Source organism: Microcaecilia unicolor, chromosome 1, assembly GCF_901765095.1.
Source record: "Microcaecilia unicolor chromosome 1, aMicUni1.1, whole genome shotgun sequence".
Taxonomy (NCBI): Eukaryota; Metazoa; Chordata; class Amphibia; order Gymnophiona; family Siphonopidae; genus Microcaecilia; species Microcaecilia unicolor.
In genome coordinates this window covers 622,296,051-622,319,219 of record NC_044031.1, presented here as the reverse complement: position 1 = coordinate 622,319,219, position 23,169 = coordinate 622,296,051, and the positions used below count along the sequence as shown (strand labels likewise).

Here is a 23,169-nt window from a genome sequence, read left to right as displayed (position 1 = left end):
ATAGACTCATTTAAATCTTTTATTTAGGTTAGAGGAGGGGGAGGACTGACGGGTTGTCTTTAGGTTTCAAGAATGTTTGGGTTGTTTATTCCGAGATAGGGAGTGGAGAAGGGGATGGGAGGCTGGGGACGACAATGACCAATTTATACAGGAAAGGTTTTTCCTTGCAAATAAAAATGTATAGATACAAAAAAAGGGAGGAGATTGTGAGAAGTTAGTGCTTGTTGGGGAGAAAAGAGATTATAGAGAGGCTGCTGCTGGGTTGGCTGGCAGTTGATGAGAGGCTTTAGGCTGCAGCTGCTGGAAGCATGTGACTGAGCATTGAGGAGGGGTTGAAATCTGCAGCTGCTGTGGGCAGGTGGGCAATGGAGAAAGGCTAAGGCTGCAGCTTCTGGGGGTAGGTGGATGGGTGCATTAACTAGGGTTACCATATTGGGGGTAGGTGGGTAGGTACATTGCAGCATCGCTCATCCACCCTTACCATCTGCAGGTTTAGCCTCTCTCCAATGCCTTAGCAACTGCAGTCTAAAGCCTCTCTCCCTTGCCCTATAGACTGTGAATGGATGGACAATGAAGAAGAACAGTAGATTCTTATCTGCTCCTTCCCTGCTACTGTAATATATAGCTTGCTGTACATCACAATGAATACATGATGATTGTGATTTATAAATGTGCATAAATAATTCCAGTCATTCTGAGTCTGGCTCCTAGATTTTTGAGCTGGCTCCTGACCATGAGAAAATTTATCAAGGCATGTGTTAGCAGCTTCCTCAAGGTCTATCAAGATTAGTCAAGATGCATGAGTAAATTCTCTCCTGTCAGCAGATGGAGACTTAAGATATGAAGTCACCTTAAAAGTATCCTGTGCAGCTCTCTGCCAGCCAGTATTTCTCAGCCTCCAGCAGGTGGTAGATGAGCTATCCTGCGCAGCCTGGTTCTGGTCAGGTAGGCCCAGTGGTCCCAATATTGGATGGGGCAGGTCTAGGCCCTATGATAAAAAAACAAAACAACAAAAAAAAAGATAAGTAAATAGATTGATACAAGGGCCATGTGAAATGGAAGAGGCTAGACCCAGTGGAACCACTTCAGAAGCCTGGGGATCATGGGCGTTCCAAGGCAATCTGCCACCTGAGGCAGGGATGAGATGCTGCCCCCGCCCAGCCACGTCTTGCATCTCCACTCCTCAGCCCTCTTCTCAAATGTATCTTCTTTTTTTCCCTTTCCAGAATGTGGCAGCAATTCCATAGGCTGCCCTGCCGTCAGCACTGGCCTCTTCACTCTACTGCGTTTTGCCTCTGATGAAACAGGAAGTTACATCAAGGGACAGGCTGCAGTAGGAAGAAGAGGCTGGTGCCGGTAGCAGGGCAGCCTATGGGAATCACTGCCACTGCTGTCTTTTGGAAAAGAAAAAAAGAAGGTAAATGCAGGTAAGAGGGTTGAGGCGTGAAGGGGGAACATGCCGCTCCATGGAGAGTGCCACCTGAGGCCCCCGCCTCAGTTGGCCTAATGGTAGGGCCGCCACTGCGGGGGATGCTACACTTGAGTAGCCTGCGTCTCTCCTTCCACCCTCAGTGACCACATGGGTGTTGGTTGCCTATGCCTCAGTAACCCTGTTCTAATCTTTGGGAGGGGATCCTTGAGTGCTGATCCCAAGGATGCCAGCAGTAGACAAAGTTTTCAGGAGGAGAGGGGGAAGAAGAGACAACTGATTTCTCAGCAGGTGATGAGAACCTGAAGTAGTGTAGAACCTGGCAGGCAAGTCTGTAAGGCATTCGGAGGAAGAGAGGTGAGGTTGGAATTGTAGAATCAGCATAGTCCATGGAGTTTACAGGGCACCAAGTGCAACAGTCAGAGGCACTGCAGACTATGACTCAGCAAGGTGGCTCCATTGAAAGGGGGGGGGGGGGGGGCAGAAGGCACTGTGTGCAAAGGAAGATGAAATAAGGCAGTTTGACACACTATGAGAGTAGGAAATCACATGGACCAGATGGTATACATCCGATATTACTGATAAAACTAAAAACTGAATTTGCAGAGCTATTACTAATTTCTAATTTATTTTTAAAATCAAGTATGGTGGGAGGAGTGAAGATGGCGATTCGAGCTTGAGAGGGCGTCGGAGGAGTGTGCTGTAATTCTCTGATTTTTCTTTGAATTCTCTCACAATATGCCTCATACTAAGAGAAAGGGGGTGGTTAAGGGTTTCCAATCGTCAGCCCGTATACCTACCCCCAATCGGCAAACGCTGCAACGCTTCTTATCGAGCACCCCAGTTGGAACCGGCGAGAGGGACCCCGCAGTTGGAACGTCCGGAGGAGCGGCGTCTCCGTTAGGGGCTGAAACATCGCTATCCCCGCCGGAACTTAGTCAACCGCTTTGTCCTGCTAATCTTCGGGCCATGCAGGAGGTCTCAACGGAATCGGAAGTCAGTGACCGAAGGGCCTCTGACGGTGGTGCACAGCCCCAAGTAGCAGAAGAGACGATCATGGAGCTCGCTGCTCCCCAAGCGGTAACCTTACAAACTATCTGGGCAGCGATACAAAATTTAACTAAGGCAGTTGCTAAAACATCCCAAGACACTGCTTTATTAATAAATAAAGTAGATTCTTTATCGCTGGCTTTGGAGACTGTTAAACAAGAAATGAAAACTCAAAACATTCAGATACAAACTGATATGACATCTCTTAAAAATGTTACAGATATGTTAATAGTGGATAAAATGAAAGTTGCTTCAAAGCTGGAACAGCTAGAGAACTATAATAGACGACTAAATCTTAGGATTTTAAATTTTCCTATTTCTATTGGAATTTCACCAATGGATTTTCTTAAGAAATATCTTCTTGAAATTCTGGCATACCCTCAGTCTGCTATTCCGCCAATTAATAGAATTTATTACCTTCCAGAATCTAAACAGTCTGAGGTGAATCCAATAGTTAATGATCAAAATCCTGAATTAAATCTTCAAGATATTTCAGCTTTATTGGAGGAATCTATTTCAGAAGTGTCTACTCGAAGGACTTTACTGATATCGTTTGTTTTTGAACAAGATTTGAAGGCTCTTTTGAAATTATACTTCAAAAATTCACAAAAAAATATTTTGTGGACAAAAAGTGTGGATCTTTCCAGATGTGATGAGAACTACGCAGGACCGAAGAAGAACTTTCCTAGCTTATAGAGAAGAAGTTAGATCTTTAGGAGCTACCTTCTTGTTAGCATACCCTTGTAAATGTTGTATAAAGTACATGGGGAATAAATATATTTTCTTTGATCCAGATCAGCTTAAAAAGTTCATAGAAAATAAGAAATTGTCCAGATAGTTGGTGTAAAGGTTCTAAGGGAAATATAAAGATACTGGGGATTTGTGGATCAGGCCATTTTTCCTTTTACCTATATGTCATTAGACTCCTTATTTGAGTACTCCTCCCAAACTGATGGTGGTCTAAGGAAGCTGAGTATTTGCCTTTAGTATATTTTTTTATTTCTTTACAATTGATACAAAGATTTTGTTGTTAATAATTCTGGCTATTACTACTTACTTTTGTAATTACTGCTGTGTTGCAACTTATAAGTTTATTTTGTAAACTGTAAGAAACTAATAAAGAATAATTAAAAAAAAAATCAAGTATGGTACCGGAAGATTGGAGGGTGGCCAATGGAAGCCAAATTTTGAAATTATAGACAGATGAGCCTGGCGTCAGTTCTGGGCAAAATGGTATAGATTACTATAAAAACAAAATTACTGAGCATATACATAGGCATGGATTAATGAGACAAAGCCAACATGGATTTAACCAAGGGAAATCTTGCCTCACTAATCTTCTTTGAGTGGATGAATAAACAAGTGGATAAAGGTGAGCCAGTGGATTTTCAAAAGGCATTTGACAGAATTTCTCATGAATGGCTTTTGTCATAGGATAGGAGGTAGTGTCCTATTTTATATTAAGAACTGGTTAAAATATAGAAAACTGTGGGGTTGAATGGTCAATATTCTCAATGGAGAAGGATAGATGGGTTCCTTAGGGGTTTGTGCTGGGACCACTATTTTTTAAAACATATTTATAAATCATCTGGAAACAGGAATAATGAGTGGGGTGATTAAATTTTCCTGAGAACACAAAGTTATTCAAAGTTGTTAAATCACAAGATGATTGTGAAAAATTGCAAAAGACCTTGAGACTTGGGAGACTGGGCATCCAAATAGGAGATGGCATTTAATGTGATCAAGTGCAAAGTAATGCATGTAAGGAAGAGGAACCCAAACTATATCTGTGTGATGCAAGGTTCCACATTAGGAGTCACCACACAGGAAGAGGATTTAGGTGTTGTCATTGATGATACGTTGAAACCCTTTGCTCATTGTGCAGCGGCAACTAAGAAAGCAAATAGAATCTTAGAAATTATTAGTAAAGGAATAGAAAACAAAACTGAGAATAGTATAATGCCTTTGTATCACTCCATAGTGCAACTGCACCTTAAATATGTGCATTTTTAGTTGTTGCATCTCAAAAAATGCATAGTGGGATTAGAAAGAGTACAAAGAAGGGTGGTGAAAATGATAAAATGGATGGGATGACTTCCCTATGAGGAAAAACCAAAGAGAACTAGGGCTGTTCAGCCTGCTGAGGGGAGTTATGAGAGAGTTGTATAAAAGCTGAAAGGTGTGGAATGGGTAGATGTCAATCGTTTATTTATGCTTTCCAAAACTACAAGGACTAGGAGACATTCAATGAAGCTTCTAAGTACAGTAGTATATTTAAAACAAAATAGAAAAAAATATTTCTTCATTCAATGTGTAATTAGGTGCTGGAATTGCTTTGCTTAGAATTGGTTAGCTTAGAAGGGTTTAAAAATGTTTGGCAATTCCTAAAGTAAAAGTCCATAAGCCATTGTTAAGTTGGACTTTGGAGAATCTACTGCATAAACCTGGATTAAGCTGCATAAAATCTATTTTACATTTTTGGGATCTTGACAGGTACTGTTGACCTGGATTGGCCACTTTTGGAAACAGGATACTGGGCTTTATGGACCTTCATTCTGTCCCAGTATGGCATTGCTTATGTGCTTATGATGTTACATAACGTGACAGTTGCAAGTCCAGTGTTCTGTAAGCAACCAGTGCTGCAGTTGTGAAGATGGCCATATTGGGTTGGTTCCCCAGGGGTAGCAGCATGTGTAGCAGGGTAGCGAAGGAGGGAACATGATCTGTGAGTCTGGAGAGACATTGCAACCTGAAGTAGCAGGTGACCCAGTTGGTACATTCCACATGTCTAGACTGATCAGGTGAAATGAAGAGGAAGGGGAAATCAGGTCTTATCTGCTAATTTTCTTTCTTTGCATCCCTCCAGACCACTTGGATGGAATAGGGACACGTATTTGGGCTACAAACACCCACAGGAGTGGTACAGTGTAGGGAGTGATGTACTGTTGTGCACAAAAGAGGAATGGAACTTATATGTGATGATCTTAGTGTCCAAACAGGTAGAAACGGCAGCAGCAAAAGCCAGAAAGAGGCTTGGGAGAGGAAAAAGGTGGTGATAAATGCCTCTGTGTAAATCTCTGGTGAGACCTCATTTAGAGTACTGTGTACAATTCTGGAGATCACACCTTTAGAAAAATACATAGAGGATGGTCCAGAGGGCGGCTACTAAAACGGTCAGTGGTCTTTGTCATAAAGCATATAGGGACAGACTTAAAGATCTCAATATGTATTACATAGTAGATGACGGCAGAAAAAGACCTGCACGGTCCATCCAGTCTGCCCAACAAGATAACTCATATTTGCTGCTTTTTGTGTATACCCTACTTTGATTTGTACCTGTGCTCTTCAGGGCACAGACAGTATAAGTCTGCCCAGCACTATCCCCGCCTCCCAACCACCAGCCCCTCCTCCCAACCACCGGCTCTGGCACAGACCGTATAAGTCTGCCCAGCACTATCCCCGCCTCCCAACCACCAGTCCCGCTTCCCACCACCGGCTCTGGCACAGACCGTATAAGTCTGCCCAGCACTATCCCCGCCTCCCAACCACCAGCCCCGCCTCCCGATCTTGACTAAGCTCCTGAGGATCCATTCCTTCGGCACAGGATTCCTTTATGCTTATCCCACGCATGTTTGAATTCCGTTACCATTTTCATTTCCACCACCTCCCGCGGGAGGGCATTCCAAGCATCCACTACTCTCTCCGTGAAAAAATATTTCCTGACATTTTTCTTGAGTCTGCACCCCTTCAATCTCATTTCATGTCCTCTCGTTCTACCATCTTCCCATCTCCGGAAAAGGTTTGTTTGCGGATTAATACCTTTCAAATATTTGAACGTCTGTAGAAAGTCAGAAGAACGTAAGAATGACATCAATCTCAGGGTAAGCAGTGGCTTCTCCATGTGTGTCTCAATAGCAGACTATGGACTTTTCTTCCAGGAATTTGTCCAAACCTTTTTTTTAAACCGAGATATGCTAACCGCTGTTACTACATCCTCTGGAAAGCGTTCCAGAGCCTAACTATTTGTTGAGTGAAAAAAGAGGGGAGGTAGGATAGAGACATTTAAATACTTCTCTTGCATAAATACACAGGAGGTGAGTTTCAGTTGAAAGGAAGTTCTGGAATGAGTGGGCATAGGATGAAGGTAAACGGGATCAGACTTCTTCATGGAAAGGGTGGTGAAATGGTGGAGGTGATGGAGATGAAAACTGTATCTGAATTCAAGAAAGCTTGGGATAGTATGTCTAAGGGAGAGGAAGGGATAGTAGATGGCATGAATGGGCAGACCGGATATGCCATATGGTCTTTATCTGCCTTCATTTTTCTCAGTTTCTGTGTAAAAACCGACCTTTCACATTGTAATGCACAGTGCTTTCCATCTGAACCATTGGGCTGGCCTGAAGGCCCATGGTTAGAACTAGGGCTGTACTGAATACTTGTATTTCATTCGGACCCAAATAGAGCCCCGAATACATTATTCTTATGTACCCCCGGACTATTCAAATTTAAATCACTATTCAGCCGAATAGTGATTTAAATTTGAATATGAATAGTCCGGGGGTACTGAAATAAGCACTTGATATCTGATTTCATGTTACTTCTTTTATGTTATATTAAAACTCAATGCCCATTATTCGTATTCAGCTGAATAGTAAAATATGTGATTTGGTACACTCTAGTTAGAAACCAAGCTTCGGTGAACATGAGAAGGCAGGATTTTAAAAATGTAATAAAAAAAATATATATATTAGCACGATTAACTTTGGTGCCTATTGGGATTGTTCCTGAGTTATGTAATAAGATATAGAAGGGGTCTGAGTGTTGGTGATAGGGGTCTTTCATATACTGTTGTATTTTTGGATAGGTCTTTTTTTTCTTGCATATGTATTATGCTTTCTCCGAGGACAAGCAGGCTGCTTGTTCTCACTGATGGGTGACGTCCACGGCAGCCCCTCCAATCGGAAAACTTCACTAGCAAAGTCCTTTGCTAGTCCTCGCGCGCCCGCGCGGCCGTCTTCCCGCCCGAAACCGGCTCGAGCCGGCCAGTCTTCTTTTGTCCGCACTCGGTACGGTCGTTTTTTCGCCGTGTCGAGCCCCGGAAAGTCGACCTCGCGCGTCCAAAGTTTTTTTGAGCGTGTTTTTTCTTCGGAAAAGCTTTGTTCTAGTGCGGGAAGTGCTCCGGAAACCCTCCCCGGGTTTCGTGTTAATCCTCCCCGTACTTCCAGCTTTTTGCCCCGATGTTTTCTTTCGTCGTCGGGGTAGGCCTCTTTCGGCCTCGGTCGAGATTTTTCTCCCTCTAAATTTTGGTGCTTCAATTTTCGCCATTTCGGCTTTTGATTTCGCCGGCGTGATTTTTCCGCCCATGACATCGAAGCCTTCCAGCGGCTTCAAGAAGTGCACCCAGTGCGCCCGGGTTATCTCGCTCACTGATCGACACTCGTCGTGTCTTCAGTGTCTGGGGGCTGAGCACCGCCCTCAGAACTGCAGTCTGTGTTCCCTGCTTCAAAGGCGGACTCAGGTAGCGAGACTAGCCCAGTGGAACGTGTTGTTCTCGGGCTCTTCGTCGGCATCGGCACCGGGATCTTCGAGTGCATCGACGTCGTCAGCGTCCAGACCATCTTCCTCGGCCGCCCTTGCATCGAGTGCATCGAGGCATTGGGCCTCTGCATCGGCGCCGAGACATCGGATAGCTGCATCGACGTCGGTGGTACCGGGACCTCGTCTCCTGATGTCGTCGGACGGTGGTGCATCGAGTGGAGTGCAGGTGAGGGCTGTCCATTCCCCTGCTGGTGGCGGTGAGCCCTCGGGTGGGTCTCCTCCTACCCTGAGGGCTCCTGCGGTACAGCCCCCCCGAGATCGACCCTCTTCGGTCTCGGCCCCGAGGAAGCGACGGATGGATTCTACGTCCTCCTCGTCGGTGCCGGGGAGCTCCGGTGACATGCTTCGGAAGAAATCGAAGAAGCATCGACACCGGTCTCCTCCCCGTGTCGGCACCGAGAGCTCTGGGTCGCCGAGGGATTCGGCACCCAGCAGGCATCGGCACCGAGAGGACCGCTCACCCTCTGTTCAAGAGGTGTCGATGCGCTCCACTCTGGACAGCCTGGAACAGCCTCCTCGCCCGGAACAGGTTCTGACGTCGACGCCTGCATCGACCTCTCAGCCTTTTTCTGCAGCCACTCTGAACGAGAGCCTCCGGGCCGTTCTCCCAGAGATTCTGGGAGAGCTGTTGCGCCCTACCCCTCCGGTACCGGCGGTGCTTGCGCCTCCGGTACCGTCGAGCGTGGCGCCGGCTGGCCCATCGCCCAGGTTGAGGTCCCCGACGTCGGTACCGCGTGCGGTACCGACCGCGGCCACCTCCCAGGAGGGCTCCCCGACTACGTCGGCGGAGGGAGCTTCGCCGATGCGGGCGAGGGAGTCTTCCTCTCGACGCCCCCGTCGTGGACGTGGTTCCACTGAGTCGAGCAGGGCGAGGTTGCAGACACAGGTTCGGGAACTTGTGTCTGACACCGAGGGTGAGGCCTCGTGGGAGGAAGAGGAAGACCCCAGATATTTCTCTGACGAGGAGTCTGAAGGTCTTCCGTCTGATCCCACTCCCTCTCCTGAAAGGCAGCTTTCTCCTCCTGAGAGCCTGTCTTTCGCTTCCTTTGTCCGGGAGATGTCTACGGCCATCCCCTTCCCGGTGGTTGTGGAGGACGAGCCCAGGGCTGAAATGTTTGAGCTCCTGGACTATCCTTCTCCACCTAAGGAAGCGTCCACTGTTCCCTTGCACCATGTCCTAAAAAGACATTGCTTGCGAACTGGACAAAACCCTTAACTAATCCCCACATTCCCAAGAAGATCGAGTCCCAGTACCGGATCCATGGGGACCCAGAGCTGATGCGCACTCAGTTGCCTCATGACTCTGGAGTTGTGGATTTGGCCCTAAAGAAGGCTAAGAGTTCTAGGGAACATGCTTCGGCGCCCCCGGGCAAGGACGCTAGAACCTTAGACTCCTTTGGGAGGAAGGCCTACCATTCCTCTATGCTCGTGTCCAAGATCCAGTCTTACCAGCTCTACACGAGCATACACATGCGGAACAATGTGCGGCAGTTGGCGGGCTTGGTTGATGCTCTTCCCCCCGAGCAAGCCAAGCCTTTTCAGGAGGTGGTCAGGCAGCTGAAGGCGTGCAGAAAATTCCTGGCCAGAGGAGTTTATGACACTTTTGATGTTGCGTCCAGGGCCGCTGCTCAAGGTGTGGTGATGCGCAGGCTCTCATGGCTGCGTGCCGCCGACCTGGAGAATAGACTCCAGCAGCGGATTGCGGACTCGCCTTGCCGTGCGGACAATATTTTTGGCGAAAAAGTTGAACAGGTGGTAGAGTCTCTCCACCAGCGGGACACCGCATTCGACAAATTCGCCCGCCGGCAGCCTTCAGCCTCTACCTCTACAGGTAGACGATTTTTCGGGGGAAGGAAGACTGTTCCCTACTCTTCTGGCAAGCGTAGGTACAATCCTCCTTCCCGACAGCCTGCGGCCCAGGCTAAGCCCCAGCGCGCTCGCTCTCGTCAGCAGCGTGCGACTCAGCAAGGCCCCGCGGCTCCCCAGCAAAAGCAAGGGGCGAGCTTTTGACTGGCTCCAGCAGAGCATAGCCGACATCCAAGTGTCCGTGCCGGGCGACCTGCCAGTCGGAGGGAGGTTGAAAGCTTTTCACCAAAGGTGGCCTCTCATAACCTCCGATCAGTGGGTTCTGCAAATAGTCCGGCAGGGATACACCCTCAATTTGACATCAAAACCTCCAAATTGTCCACCGGGAGCTCAGTCTTACAGCTTCCAACACAAGAAGGTACTTGCAGAGGAACTCTCCGCCCTTCTCAGCGCCAATGCGGTCGAGCCCGTGCCATCCGGGCAAGAAGGGCTGGGATTCTATTCCAGGTACTTCCTTGTGGAAAAGAAAACGGGGGATGCGTCCCATCCTAGACCTAAGGGCCCTGAACAAATATCTCGAAAAAGAAAAGTTCAGGATGCTTTCCCTGGGCACCCTTCTCCCCATGATTCAGCAAAACGATTGGCTATGCTCTCTGGACTTGAAGGATGCCTACACACACATCCCGATACTGCCAGCTCACAGACAGTATCTGCGATTTCAGGTGGGCACACGCCACTTCCAGTACTGTGTGCTACCCTTTGGGCTCGCCTCTGCGCCCAGGGTGTTCACAAAGTGCCTAGCTGTGGTAGCAGCGGCACTCCGCAGGCTGGGGGTGCACGTGTTCCCATATCTCGACGATTGGCTGGTAAAGAACACATCAGAGGCAGGAGCCCTGCAGTCCATGCAGATGACTATTCGCCTACTGGAGCTACTGGGGTTTGTGATAAATTATCCAAAGTCCCACCTTCTCCCAGCGCAGAGACTCGAATTCATAGGAGCTCTGCTGGATTCTCGGACGGCTCGCGCCTATCTCCCAGAGACGAGAGCCAACAACTTGTTGTCCCTCGTCTCGCGGGTGCGAGCGTCCCAGCAGATCACAGCTCGGCAGATGTTGAGTTTGCTGGGCCACATGGCCTCCACAGTTCATGTGACTCCCATGGCCCGCCTTCACATGAGATCTGCTCAATGGACCCTGGCCTCTCAGTGGTATCAGGCCGCCGGAGGTCTAGAGGACGTGATCCACCTGTCCACGAGTTTTCTCGAATCCCTGTATTGGTGGACGATTTGCTCCAATTTGACTCTGGGACGTCCCTTCCAAATTCCTCAGCCACAAAAAGTGCTGACCACGGATGCGTCCCTCCTGGGATGGGGAGCTCATGTCGATGGGCTCCACACCCAAGGAAGCTGGTCCCTCCAGGAACGCGATCTGCAGATCAATCTTCTGGAGTTACGAGCGATCTGGAACGCTCTGAAGGCTTTCAGAGATCGGCTGTCCCACCAAATTATCCAAATTCAGACAGACAACCAGGTTGCCATGTACTATGTCAACAAGCAGGGGGGCACCGGATCTCGCCCCCTGTGTCAGGAAGCCGTCAGCATGTGGCTCTGGGCTCGCCGTCAAGGCATGGTGCTCCAAGCCACATATCTGGCAGGCGTAAACAACAGTCTGGCCGACAGGTTGAGCAGGATTATGCAACCTCACGAGTGGTCGCTCAACTCCCGAGTGGTGCGCCAGGTCTTCCAAGCGTGGGGCACCCCCTTGGTAGATCTCTTCGCATCTCGAGTGAACCACAAAGTCCCTCAGTTCTGTTCCAGGCTTCAGGCCCACGGCAGACTGGCATCGGATGCCTTCCTCCTGGATTGGGGGGAGGGCCTGCTGTATGCTTATCCTCCCATCCCTCTGGTGGGGAAGACTTTGTTGAAACTCAAGCAAGACCGAGGCACCATGATTCTGATTGCTCCCTTTTGGCCGCGTCAGATCTGGTTCCCTCTTCTTCTGGAGTTGTCCTCCGAAGAACCGTGGAGATTGGAGTGTTTTCCGACCCTCATCACACAGGACGAAGGGGCTCTTCTGCATCCCAACCTCCAGTCGCTGGCTCTTACGGCCTGGATGTTGAGGGCGTAGACTTTGCCTCTTTGGGTCTGTCAGAGGGTGTCTCCCGCATCTTGCTTGCTTCCAGGAAAGATTCCACTAAGAGGAGTTACTTCTTTCAATGGAGGAGGTTTGCCGTCTGGTGTGACAGCAAGGCCTTAGATCCTCGCTCTTGTCCTACACAGACCCTGCTTGATTACCTTCTGCACTTGTCTGAGTCTGGTCTCAAGACCAACTCCGTAAGGGTTCACCTTAGTGCGATTAGTGCATACCATTACCGTGTGGAAGGTAAGCCGATCTCAGGACAGCCTTTAGTTGTTCGCTTCATGAGAGGTTTGCTTTTGTCAAAGCCCCCTGTCAAGCCTCCTACAGTGTCATGGGATCTCAATGTCGTTCTCACCCAGCTGATGAAACCTCCTTTTGAGCCACTGAATTCCTGCCATCCGAAGTACTTGACCTGGAAGGTCATTTTCTTGGTGGCAGTTACTTCGGCTCGTAGAGTCAGTGAGCTTCAGGCCCTGGTAGCCCAGGCCCCTTACACCAAATTTCATCACAACAGAGTAGTCCTCCGCACTCACCCTAAGTTTCTGCCAAAGGTCGTGTCGGAGTTCCATCTGAACCAGTCAATTGTCTTGCCAACATTCTTTCCCCGTCCTCATTCCTGCCCTGCTGAGCGTCAGCTGCACACATTGGACTGCAAGAGAGCATTGGCCTTCTATCTGGAGCGGACACAGCCCCACAGACAGTCCGCCCAATTGTTTGTTTCTTTTGATCCCAATAGGAGGGGAGTGGCTGTAGGAAAACGCACCATATCCAATTGGCTAGCAGATTGCATTTCCTTCACTTACGCCCAGGCGGGGCTGGCTCTTGAGGGTCATGTCACGGCTCATAATGTTCGAGCCATGGCTGCGTCGGTAGCCCACTTGAAGTCAGCCTCCATTGAAGAAATTTGCAAAGCTGCGACGTGGTCATCTGTCCACACATTCACAACTCATTACTGCCTGCAGCAGGATACCCGACGCGACAGTCGGTTCGGGCAGTCAGTTCTTCAGAACCTGTTTGGGCTTTAGGATCCAACTCCACCCCCCGAGGGCCCTGTTTGTTCTGTTCCAGGCTGCACTCTCAGTTAGTTGGTAAATTTTTTAGGTCAATCTCAGTTATGTCCTCGCCGTTGCGAGGCCCAATTGACCATGGTTGTTGTTTTGAGTGAGCCTGGGGGCTAGGGATACCCCATCAGTGAGAACAAGCAGCCTGCTTGTCCTCGGAGAAAGCGAATGCTACATACCTGTAGAAGGTATTCTCCGAGGACAGCAGGCTGATTGTTCTCACAAACCCGCCCGCCTCCCCTTTGGAGTTGTGTCTTCCCTTGAAGTGTATTGTCTTGCTACATACTGGACTGGCCGGCTCGAGCCGGTTTCGGGCGGGAAGACGGCCGCATGCGCAGTGCGCGCCGAGGACTAGCAAAGGACTTTGCTAGTGAAGTTTTCCGATTGGAGGGGCTGCCGTGGACGTCACCCATCAGTGAGAACAATCAGCCTGCTGTCCTCGGAGAATACCTTCTACAGGTATGTAGCATTCGCTTTTTTGTGCTGCCTTGAACTTCTCTGAGTGGGCTAGGAGGGAAGCTTATAAATTCTGTAATAAATAAAATAAACATCAGTATCTGAAAAGACATGTGGTGGTGGAGGTGGTGGAGGCCATCACTGTGGCAGGTTTTGGGCATGCTTGGGACAGATAAGGAGAAGAATTAAAAAAATTTGTGGGGGATAAACACAAAGGAATCCTATTTAAAAGGAATGGATTCATAGAAGCTTAGTAGTGATTAATAGCATCACCAGTAATTGGGAAGCAAAGCCAGTGCTGGGCAGACTTCTACTGTCTGTTCCCTGATCATGGCTGGACAGATTGAGCTGGAGTGGAACTTCAGTAATAACTTTATAAGTTTTAGGACAGTGTTGGGCAGACTTCTACAGCCTATGCCCTAAAAATGGCAAGGACGTATAAGATCAGGTATACATATGAAGTTTCACATCATACCTTATGCTATGAGTTTATCTGGCTGGGCAGACTGGATGGATCTTTATCTGCCATCATCTACTATGTTAGGGTTGGGGACAGGGTTATTGTTGGAGCAATCATGGGAATTTTATTTGCCTATCTGCCCATAGATGATATATCACAACTGAGTAGACTGGATGGACCGTTTTTTTTTTTTTTTAATGTGCTTTCATGTACTGTGTTCCTATGAAGCAGCAGGTGAGCATTTCTGTGGAAAAAGATGATCTGTCCCTTTCATCTCTGTATTTCTTGATTGGACATCTTGATAGGAAGATACATACTGTATCTGAATATAACTTGCCTTGAGCTACTACTGAAAAAGGTGTGATCTAAATCCAAAATCCAGTACTAGGCATACTAAGAAGTAAATCAAAACTATAAATGTCATTCAGGACCTACAGAACAATTCTTCTATACCATAACAGTAGCTTAGCAGAGTTTAAAAAAGGTTTGGACAGCTTCCTAAAGGAAAAGTCCATAGACCATTATTAAATTGGACTAGGGGAAAATCTACTATTTTTGGGATAAGCAGCATAAAATGTTTTGTACTTTCTGGGGATCTTGCCAGGTATTTGTGACCTGGATTGGCCACTGTTGGAAACAGGATGCTGGGCTTGATGGACCTTTGGTCTGTCCCAGTATGGCGATACTTATGTACTTATCAAATAGTGCCCATTTTCATAGATGTATCTAGGGAGTGCCAAAGAACAGTGCCTCAGAATGAATAATCTGTAGTTACAGTACTCAAGTGACTCTTCTTGTTTACGCACTTTATAGTATACATTTAGAGTTTTACACTGCATAAATTTTGCCCTCTTAAGAAAGTTACTGTACAAAAATTGCCAGTCTACCTTGTTGAAAACCTTTCTTTTTGTCATCAAAAGACATTAGTGAAGGATTTCTCTTTCCTTCCTTTAGCTACGGGTATTAAGGCAACTATTCTAATGTTATGTTTCCCTTAATATTTATTTATTTATTTATTTATTTATTTATTTATTTGTTACATTTGGATCCCACACTTTCCCACCTATTTGCAGGCTCAGTGTGGCTTACATAGTACCGTAAAGGCATTCGCCCATTCTGGCATGAACAAATACAAAGTGATATTGCGGTAGAATAAGGTTCATGTGTAACAGACACATTAGGGAATTGTGGAGAGGAAGAGTTATTTTATGTCCATTACGAGCTTTGGTTTCGTTGTGTTGCAGGGTTCAGGCATTTAAGTTGGGTCGGTAGGGTATGCCTTTTTGAACAGGTTAGTTTTTAGTGATTTCCGGAAGTTTAGGTGGTCATACGTTGTATTCCTTAAGCAAACCAGTTTATGTGTCCCTTAATGTTCCTTAAGCCAAACCAGTTTGAATTCTGTGGATCTTGTCTTGCAGAAGATGTTCCAAACACTTTGCTAAAACCTTAGCCATGATGTTAATATTCCTGTTAAGGATATAGGGTGGTAAGAATAGCATTTCTTAGGGTTTTACCCAGTTTCTATATAGCTTAAGTAGTGGCTGGCATCACTGGCTCTGAAAGATTGATGCACTTCGCCTAATGTGGCCACTAACTGATCTGAAAATTGGCTGTTGAAGGATTTGGACAAGCCATTTTCCCTTAGACCAGGGTTGGGCAGCCTGCCATTTAATTTTATGCAGCCCCCGAGACCATGGGAATTATATTCAGAAAATGCCATTAAGCAGAGTTATGACAATTTTATATACTGTATTTCACAAATATTTTCAGAATAGCCACTCTAGCAGTGTCCATCATTTTTAGTTAAATTTGTACTTATTTTAACTTATGGTTAGTGCAGTGGCCTGAGAACCAGGGGATGTGGTTTCAGTTCCCACTGCAGCACCTTGTAACTCTGGGCAAGTCACTTACCCTCCATTGCCCCAGATACAAAATAAGTATCTGTATAACATATAAACTGCTTTGATTGTAACCACAGGAAGGCAGTATATCAAGTCCCATCCCCACCCCACCCCACCCCCTTATTTATTCATGTGTCACAGAAGGTCTATGGAATTTTGTGCATTTCTGGTTTTGACATTATTTGTAATCTTGCAGCATGCTAGGAATAGTACTGAGGTTCATGCAGCCTTCTCTGTATAAAGGTTGCCCTTCCCCTGCCCTAGACTTTAATGGCATTTCCCAGTCCTAGAGGAGTAAAGGTTGGGGGGGGGGGGGGGATAAGGCCCTTAAAGCATCACAGATTTTCTTAGGGTTAGAGATAAATGTGCCCTTTTAATGCCTATATGACTTAATGAAATATCTTATGTTAGTAACCAGTTCACCTGATTTCCTTTGTCATTAAAATACTTGTTTAGATCTTCTCAAATTTTATACCATTTTAAGAATTTTTAAAAGCCTGTTTCTGTCCACCTATCTCTTTTAAGGGCTTTTCTACTCTACACCTTCTTTTGAATCTCCAACGTCAGTATTCTTTTTTGCCTCTCTGTCCTGCTTTCTAATACTTCTTTTCTGTCCAGGGGCGTAGCCACGGGTGGGCCAGCAGTGGAGCACTCTTAACAGCGCAGGCAGCAGAACACCTTTATCAGCACGGTAGCGGAGGGAGCAGGCTGAGCTCCCATGATCCTGCCTCCCTCTCTCTCAGCGACAGCGGTAGCAATTCCCATACATTGCCTACCACCGCTAATCCGGAAGCATCTCCTCTGCCATGTCCCGCCTCCTTTGTCGCAACTTCCTATTTCTGCTGTGGCAGGACACAGCAGAGAAGATGCTTCCGGGTTAATGGCGGTAGGCAGCGTGTGAGAATCGCTGCCACTGAGAGAGGGGGAGGCAGGTGCAGGATCGTGGGAGCTCAGCCTGCTTCCTCCAATACCAGCACTGTTAAGGGTGCTGCCCCATTGAAGTGAGAAGGAGAGTTTGGGGGAGGGGGGATATCTCCTTCCGAAAGAGAGATGCTACATGGGGGGAGGGCACAAGATGGGGAAGGGCAAGAGAGAGAGAGAATTGTGGGACATAGGGTGAAAAGGTGTAAGAAAGGAAAAAATCTTGCATATGGTTTGGGGGGGGGGAGAGGAACATGCTGCATAGGGGGGGAGAGGGATGAGAGAGGAAGAAATGTTGGACATGGGGTAGTGGAGAAGAAGAGATGGTAAATGTTGGACAAAGGGGTGGTGAGGAGGGGGAGATGGTGAAATCTTGGACATGATGGTAAAGAGGAGGAAGAGATGTTGGACGGGACACAAGGGAGGGAGAGAGGCATGGTAGACAGTGGGAGAGAGGCAGAAAATGCTGTATGAGGGAGGGGGAAGAGAAGTGTTAGACCTGTGGCACAAGAGAAGGAGAGATGGTGGAAAGTGGGAGAGAGGGAGATATGTTAGACCTGGGGGTGGATGAGAGGCAGAGAGAGAGAGATACACAGGAGGTAAAGAGGGGAGAAAGGAGGAGATGTTGAATCAGGAGCAGAAGAGAGTAATGGAGAGATGCTGGACAGTGGGAGTGAGGGAAGAGAGAAGGAGAAATGTTGGAACATGGGGGAGAGGGCAGGAGGGAAGAGAGAAGGGACAGAGAGATGTAAGGCTTACAAGAGTGGGGGGGGGGGGGGGAGAAAGAGGGAGCAGACTAGAAGGGCAGAGGGAGGAAGATGCTGGAAATGGTGGAATCGAGGCCAGGAGGGGGAGGAAGGGGGTGGCACGGAAATGAATGAAAGGATAAGGGATTACAGAGGATAGAAATATAGTAATGAAAGGGAATGGAGGGCTGGGGAAGGAGTGCGATGGGGAAATAGAAAAGCCTAGTGGATGAGAGAAGATGGCTATCTGATAGGTAGCTGTAAACTAAAAAGGAGGAGAACAGTGAGAGGGTGCAATTTGAGTTGACAGCGAAGCAGAAAGAAGAAAAAAGAGAGGAAAGAGCTTTAAAAAAAACATACAATATGTCAGAAGCAGGTGTAGTGAGGGTAAAAAGACAAATGGACAGCAGCTGCTTGAAAGAGAATTAGAAGACGACAGTCAGGAAAGCAGAAGAGAAACTGCAACCAACATGATGGAAAAATACAATGTCCAGTCACAAAGGTAGAAAAAAGCAATTTATTTTGAATGTTTTAAATGGAATATGTTGGCTTTGGGAAATCTGCATAGCAAATGTGTTTGTATTGTGTTCAGTAGAAAGGAAATGCATTTCTGTTTTTATTTCTCCAGTATTGCAGTACATGCTACTACTACTACTATTTAGCATTTCTATAGCGCTACAAGGCTTCCGCAGCACTGCACAAACATAGAAGAAAGACAGTCCCTGCTCAAAGAGCTTACAATCTAATAGACAAAAAATAAATAAAGTAATCAAATCAATTAATGTGAACGGGAAGGAAGAGAGGAGGGTAGGTGGAGGCGAGTGGTTACGAGTCAAAAGCAATGTTAAAGAGGTGGGCTTTCAGTCTAGATTTAAAGGTGGCCAAGGATGGGGCAAGACGTAGGGGCTCAGGAAGTTTATTCCAGGCGTAGGGTGCAGCGAGACAGAAGGCGCGAAGTCTGGAGTTGGCAGTAGTGGAGAAGGGAACAGATAAGAAGGATTTATCCATGGAGCGGAGTGCACGGGAGGGGTGTAGGGAAGGACGAGTGTGGAGAGATACTGGGGAGCAGCAGAGTGAGTACATTTATAGGTTAGTAGAAGAAGTTTGAACAGGATGCGAAAACGGATAGGGAGCCAGTGAAGGGTCTTGAGGAGAGGGGTAGTATGAGTAAAGCGACCCTGGCGGAAGATGAGACGGGCAGCAGAGTTTTGAACCAACTGGAGAGGGGAGAGGTGACTAAGTGGGAGGCCAGCAAGAAGCAGATTGCAGTAGTCTAAACAAGAGGTGACAAGGGTGTGGATGAGGGTTTTGGTAGAGTGCTCGGAAAGAAAGGGGCGGATTTTACGGATGTTGTAAAGAAAGAAACGACAGGTCTTGGCAATCTGCTGGATATGAGCAGAGAAGGAGAGAGAAGAGTCAAAGATGACCCCAAGGTTTCGAGCTGAGGAGACGGGGAGAATGAGAGAGCCATCAACAGAAATAGAAAACGGGGGGAGCGGGGAGGTGGGTTTGGGGAAGAAAATGAGAAGCTCGGTTTTGGTCATATTTAATTTCAGGTGGCGTTGAGACATCCAGACAGCAATGTCAGACAAGCACGCTGAAACTTTGGTTTGGATGCAAGGTGAGATATCAGGGGTAGAAAGGTAGATTTGGGAGTCATCAGCATAGAGATGGTAGGAAAAGGCATGGGATGAGATTAATGAACCAAGGGAAGAAGTGTAGATAGAAAAGAGGAGGGGACCAAGAACAGAACCCTGAGGTACGCCGACAGGCAGAGGGATAGAAGTAGAAGAGGATCCACCAGAGTGAACAATAAAGGTGCGGAGGGAGAGGTAGGAAGAGAACCAGGAAAGGACAGAGCCCTGGAATCCAAGTGAGGACAGGGTATCGAGAAGTATGCTGTGATCGACAGTGTCAAAAGCAGCGGAAAGATCAAGAAGAATGAGGATGGAATATTGACCTCTGGATTTAGCCAGTAATAGGTCATTGGAGACTTTAGTAAGCGCAGTTTCGGTTGAGTGGAGAGGGCGAAAACCAGATTGTAGTGGGTCAAGAATAGCATGTGAGGAGAGAAAATCAAGGCAGCGGCGGTGAACAGCACACTCAAGTAATTTGGAGAGAAAAGGAAGGAGGGAGATGGGTCGGTAATTAGAGGGACAAGTAGGGTCGAGTGAAGGCTTCTTAAGGAGAGGTGTGACCACAGCATGTTTAAAGGCAGCAGGGACAGTCGCAGTGGAAAGTGAGAGGTTGAGAATGTGACAGATAAAAGGAATAAGAGCAGGAGAGATGGCATTAAGAAGGTGGGTGGGAATGGGATCAGAGGAACAGGTGGTACATTTTGAGGAAGAAAGGAGAAGTGTAGTTTCCTCAATAGTAACTTCAGGAAAGGAGGAAAGGGAATGAGGGGAAGGAGAGAGAGGGGAATGGACTAGTGGAGGGAGAGGTGGTGAGGTAGAGAAAGCAAGGTTTATCTTTTGAAGCTTGTTGTGAAAGAATTCAGCAAGGGTCTGAGGAGATAATGAAGGGGGAGTTGGGGGAGGGGGCACCTTGAGGAGAGAGTTCAATGTGGTGAAGAGAAGTCGAGGATTAGAGCCAAGAGAGTTGGTCAGTTGGATATAATAATCCTGTTTGGTACGTAAAAGAGCAGATTGGAAGGAGGTCAGCATGAACTTAAAGTGTAAGAAATCAGCAAGGGCCCGAGATTTCTGCCAGAGGCGTTCGGCGGAGCGAGTACAGGAACGTAGGTAGCGGATATTAGAAGTCAGCCAAGGTTGGGGTTTTGTACGCCTTACAGGGCGGGTCATCAAAGGTGCAAGAGTGTCTAAGGCAGAGGATAGAGTATTGTTGTAAGAAGAAACAGCCTCGTTGACAGACGTGGATGGTGCCACAGTAGAGAGGAGGTTTGAAACATGGGAGGATAGGGACTTATGGGAAACATGGGAGGATGAAAGGGACTTATCAGGGGGACGATAAATGACCGCTATTCGAAGAGGCAGAGGAGAGAAAAGGCGGATAGAATGGACTTCAAAGGAGGAAAAACAGTGAGATTGAGGTGGAAGAAGGGGTTGAAATCTGGAGGAGGGAGAGAGAAGTCATTTATGGCCCCTATTCACATTCACATGCTAAGTTTGGGGTTCCCAGTACAATTTTTGTTTAAATATTTTTATTTCTGATTTGTGATCCCTTGTTCTGTATTTGGTGAGGGTCTGTCAGTGTGACAGTAATGGCAGGTGGGGAAATTGGAGGGAAGGCAGGGAGGAGAAGGGATCAGGGTGGGGGCCCTAGCATGTCTAACACCAGTTCTGACCCTTGCTGTATAGCTGGTAGGGATTCCAAGCCTCCCCAGCTGAGGACCTCCTCCAAAGACGGCCAGAACTTCCTTCTACCAAGCTCTGCAGTTGGCAACAGCGTCCTTGAGTCACCGACAGCTAAGAATGCATAGGGTGCTGGCATCAGTGGCTTAGGGCCGTTGCTGCTGCCTGCCCAGTTTCGTAAAAGGGAGTTGTGGCCACCTTCAGAGAAAGTCTTCAGCTGACAGAACTTGAGGATCCTTATTAGCCAGTGTATTTATATTTTGCGGTCGGGGTAGGGCAGGGCAGTGAAAATATTGTGCCCACCTACTTTGGGCTCAGACCCATCCATAATTAGCTGTCTGGCTACGCCACTGTTTCCATCACTTTCTATTTCACTGTTTAGAACATCTGGAATGTTTTCTTTCCTATCTACTCTTGCCTATTTCTCTGGATTTGATTCTGAGGGGTAAACCCTTACTTTGCAGCAGAGATCAGCATGTGTGTTTGATGTTGCAGAGTATGACAAGTCGCAGTCTTCACAGGATGCCGTGTCCTCCATGAATCTCTTTGACCTGGGTGGTCAGTATCTGCGGGTTGGTAAAGCTGTCACTCCTCCCATGCCTCTCCTCACCCCAACCACACCAGGAGGATTGCCCCCAGCAGCTGCAGTAGCAGCTGCTGCAGCAACAGCTAAAATCACAGCACAGGTAAGGTAGTGGGATGAAGGGTTACAAAAGGAAAGTGTGTGTACACAATCAGCTCACTAGTAGTTCACTAGCTTAGCGCAGGAACTAAGAAAATCCACAGGGCATTTAGAAACTGAACTACAAACTGCAACTGTTCTTTCAATATCCAAGAAAGGCAGAGTGTTGGGTGTTAAGTTGAACATCTCTAACCCTGATGGTGTTCCATGATCGAATGTGATATCCAGAGTATTTTGCTTGCTGGATGCTAATTATATGTGTTACAAGACACTCAGTGAACATAGCTAGGCATGAAACATTATGAGGGTAAGAAGAGCCAAAACTCTGTTGTGGGTGTGAAAATGTACAAAAACCTCTTTGTAGGTTTCATTTTGCTCAGTTTGGCAATAAAGAATTCAGGATGAATCTGTGGTTGAATCTTCCAGAGCATTGTGGAGGAAAATCACATCACTGCTACCTGTGTTGTTCCAGCTCATCCATAAAGTGAAGGTTGCAAAATTTATGACACATTTAAGAATCAAAAATCAGGGAGATGACCTCTATGCAAATGAGTCCAGCATGTCCCCTCCCTCCCTTATTCACCCCATGCTGGGACTAGCCTCTCCCTATTCCCCACTCCCGGTCCAGAATCTCAACTCCTGTGTCACCACCTGATTCCACAGTAGCATCACCTTCCCCGTCCCTTCCCCGTGTAGCTGATATTCCCCAGAATTCTTCCAGCACGCCAATGGTGTTGTGCATTGGCATGGGGCCTTCCTGTAGAGGCCTGTGCTCAAGCATGCTGTTGTGTCCCACCTTCTCCCTGACGGGAAAATGCATCTTGGGAGCTCTTTAGAAAAAGGGCACACTCTTTTGAAAGCTCCCGTGATGCATTTTGTGCTAGGGAGAGGGCGGGACCCTGTAGCACACTTCTACACAGGCCTATACAGGAAGGCCTTGAGCTAGCACACTACACTTTTGGAGCTCTGGAAGAGGTATGGGAACAGCAGCTGCCTGGGGAAGGAAGAGGGAAGATTATGCTGGCTGCAGGACCGGGAGGTGAGATGCTGAACCTTGGAGGAATAGGGAGAGGAAGGGGGAGATGCTGGTCCTGGGATCGGGTGCCCCCCGATTATCTGTATGCTAGTCATCACATTCTCTCAGTACTTAAGGAGAAAGTTAGGGACATAGCTTATATGTAAGGTCAGCTCTATGCGAATATCTGCAGTACTTGCTATATGCGAATATCTGCAGGACTTGCTATGTTCATTCTCTGATGATATCTGAGTCAAACAAGGGTACATGACATGTATTGCTTTTGTCAGAGGAGAATGTGGAGAACTTTCCAGAACATTGCTATTATTTTTTTTCCTTAGCCAGACGGTTCTTCCAGCTGAACTAAGATCCTAAGATCAGCCTCTGGTGGGCTACTGCATCATTGGCATGCATTTGCACTTAGCCAGGGTCCCCCCCCCCCCCCCCTTTTATTTTCATATCTCCGTAGCCCAGCTGTAGTACTTGGCTGTGGGATATAGCCATTTTCCTCCTATAGATCCTGGCCACTAGGTGTCCTCATTGAGAAAGATGTGGGTTTGATAGTTGAGTCAAGGTTTTGCTCATGGCAGTT

The 23,169-nt window shown here is 47.3% G+C and overlaps 1 protein-coding gene across 1 annotated transcript in view; it reads left to right on the top strand.

Moving 5' to 3' along the window:
- Positions 1–23,169, top strand: part of PUF60 (poly(U) binding splicing factor 60) — a 303,002-nt gene that overhangs the window by 267,367 nt on the left and 12,466 nt on the right. Inside the window, exon 8 of the mRNA XM_030220385.1 lies at positions 21,376–21,566. Coding sequence (XP_030076245.1) covers positions 21,376–21,566 — 191 coding nt within the window. The remainder of the gene's footprint in view (positions 1–21,375; positions 21,567–23,169) is intronic.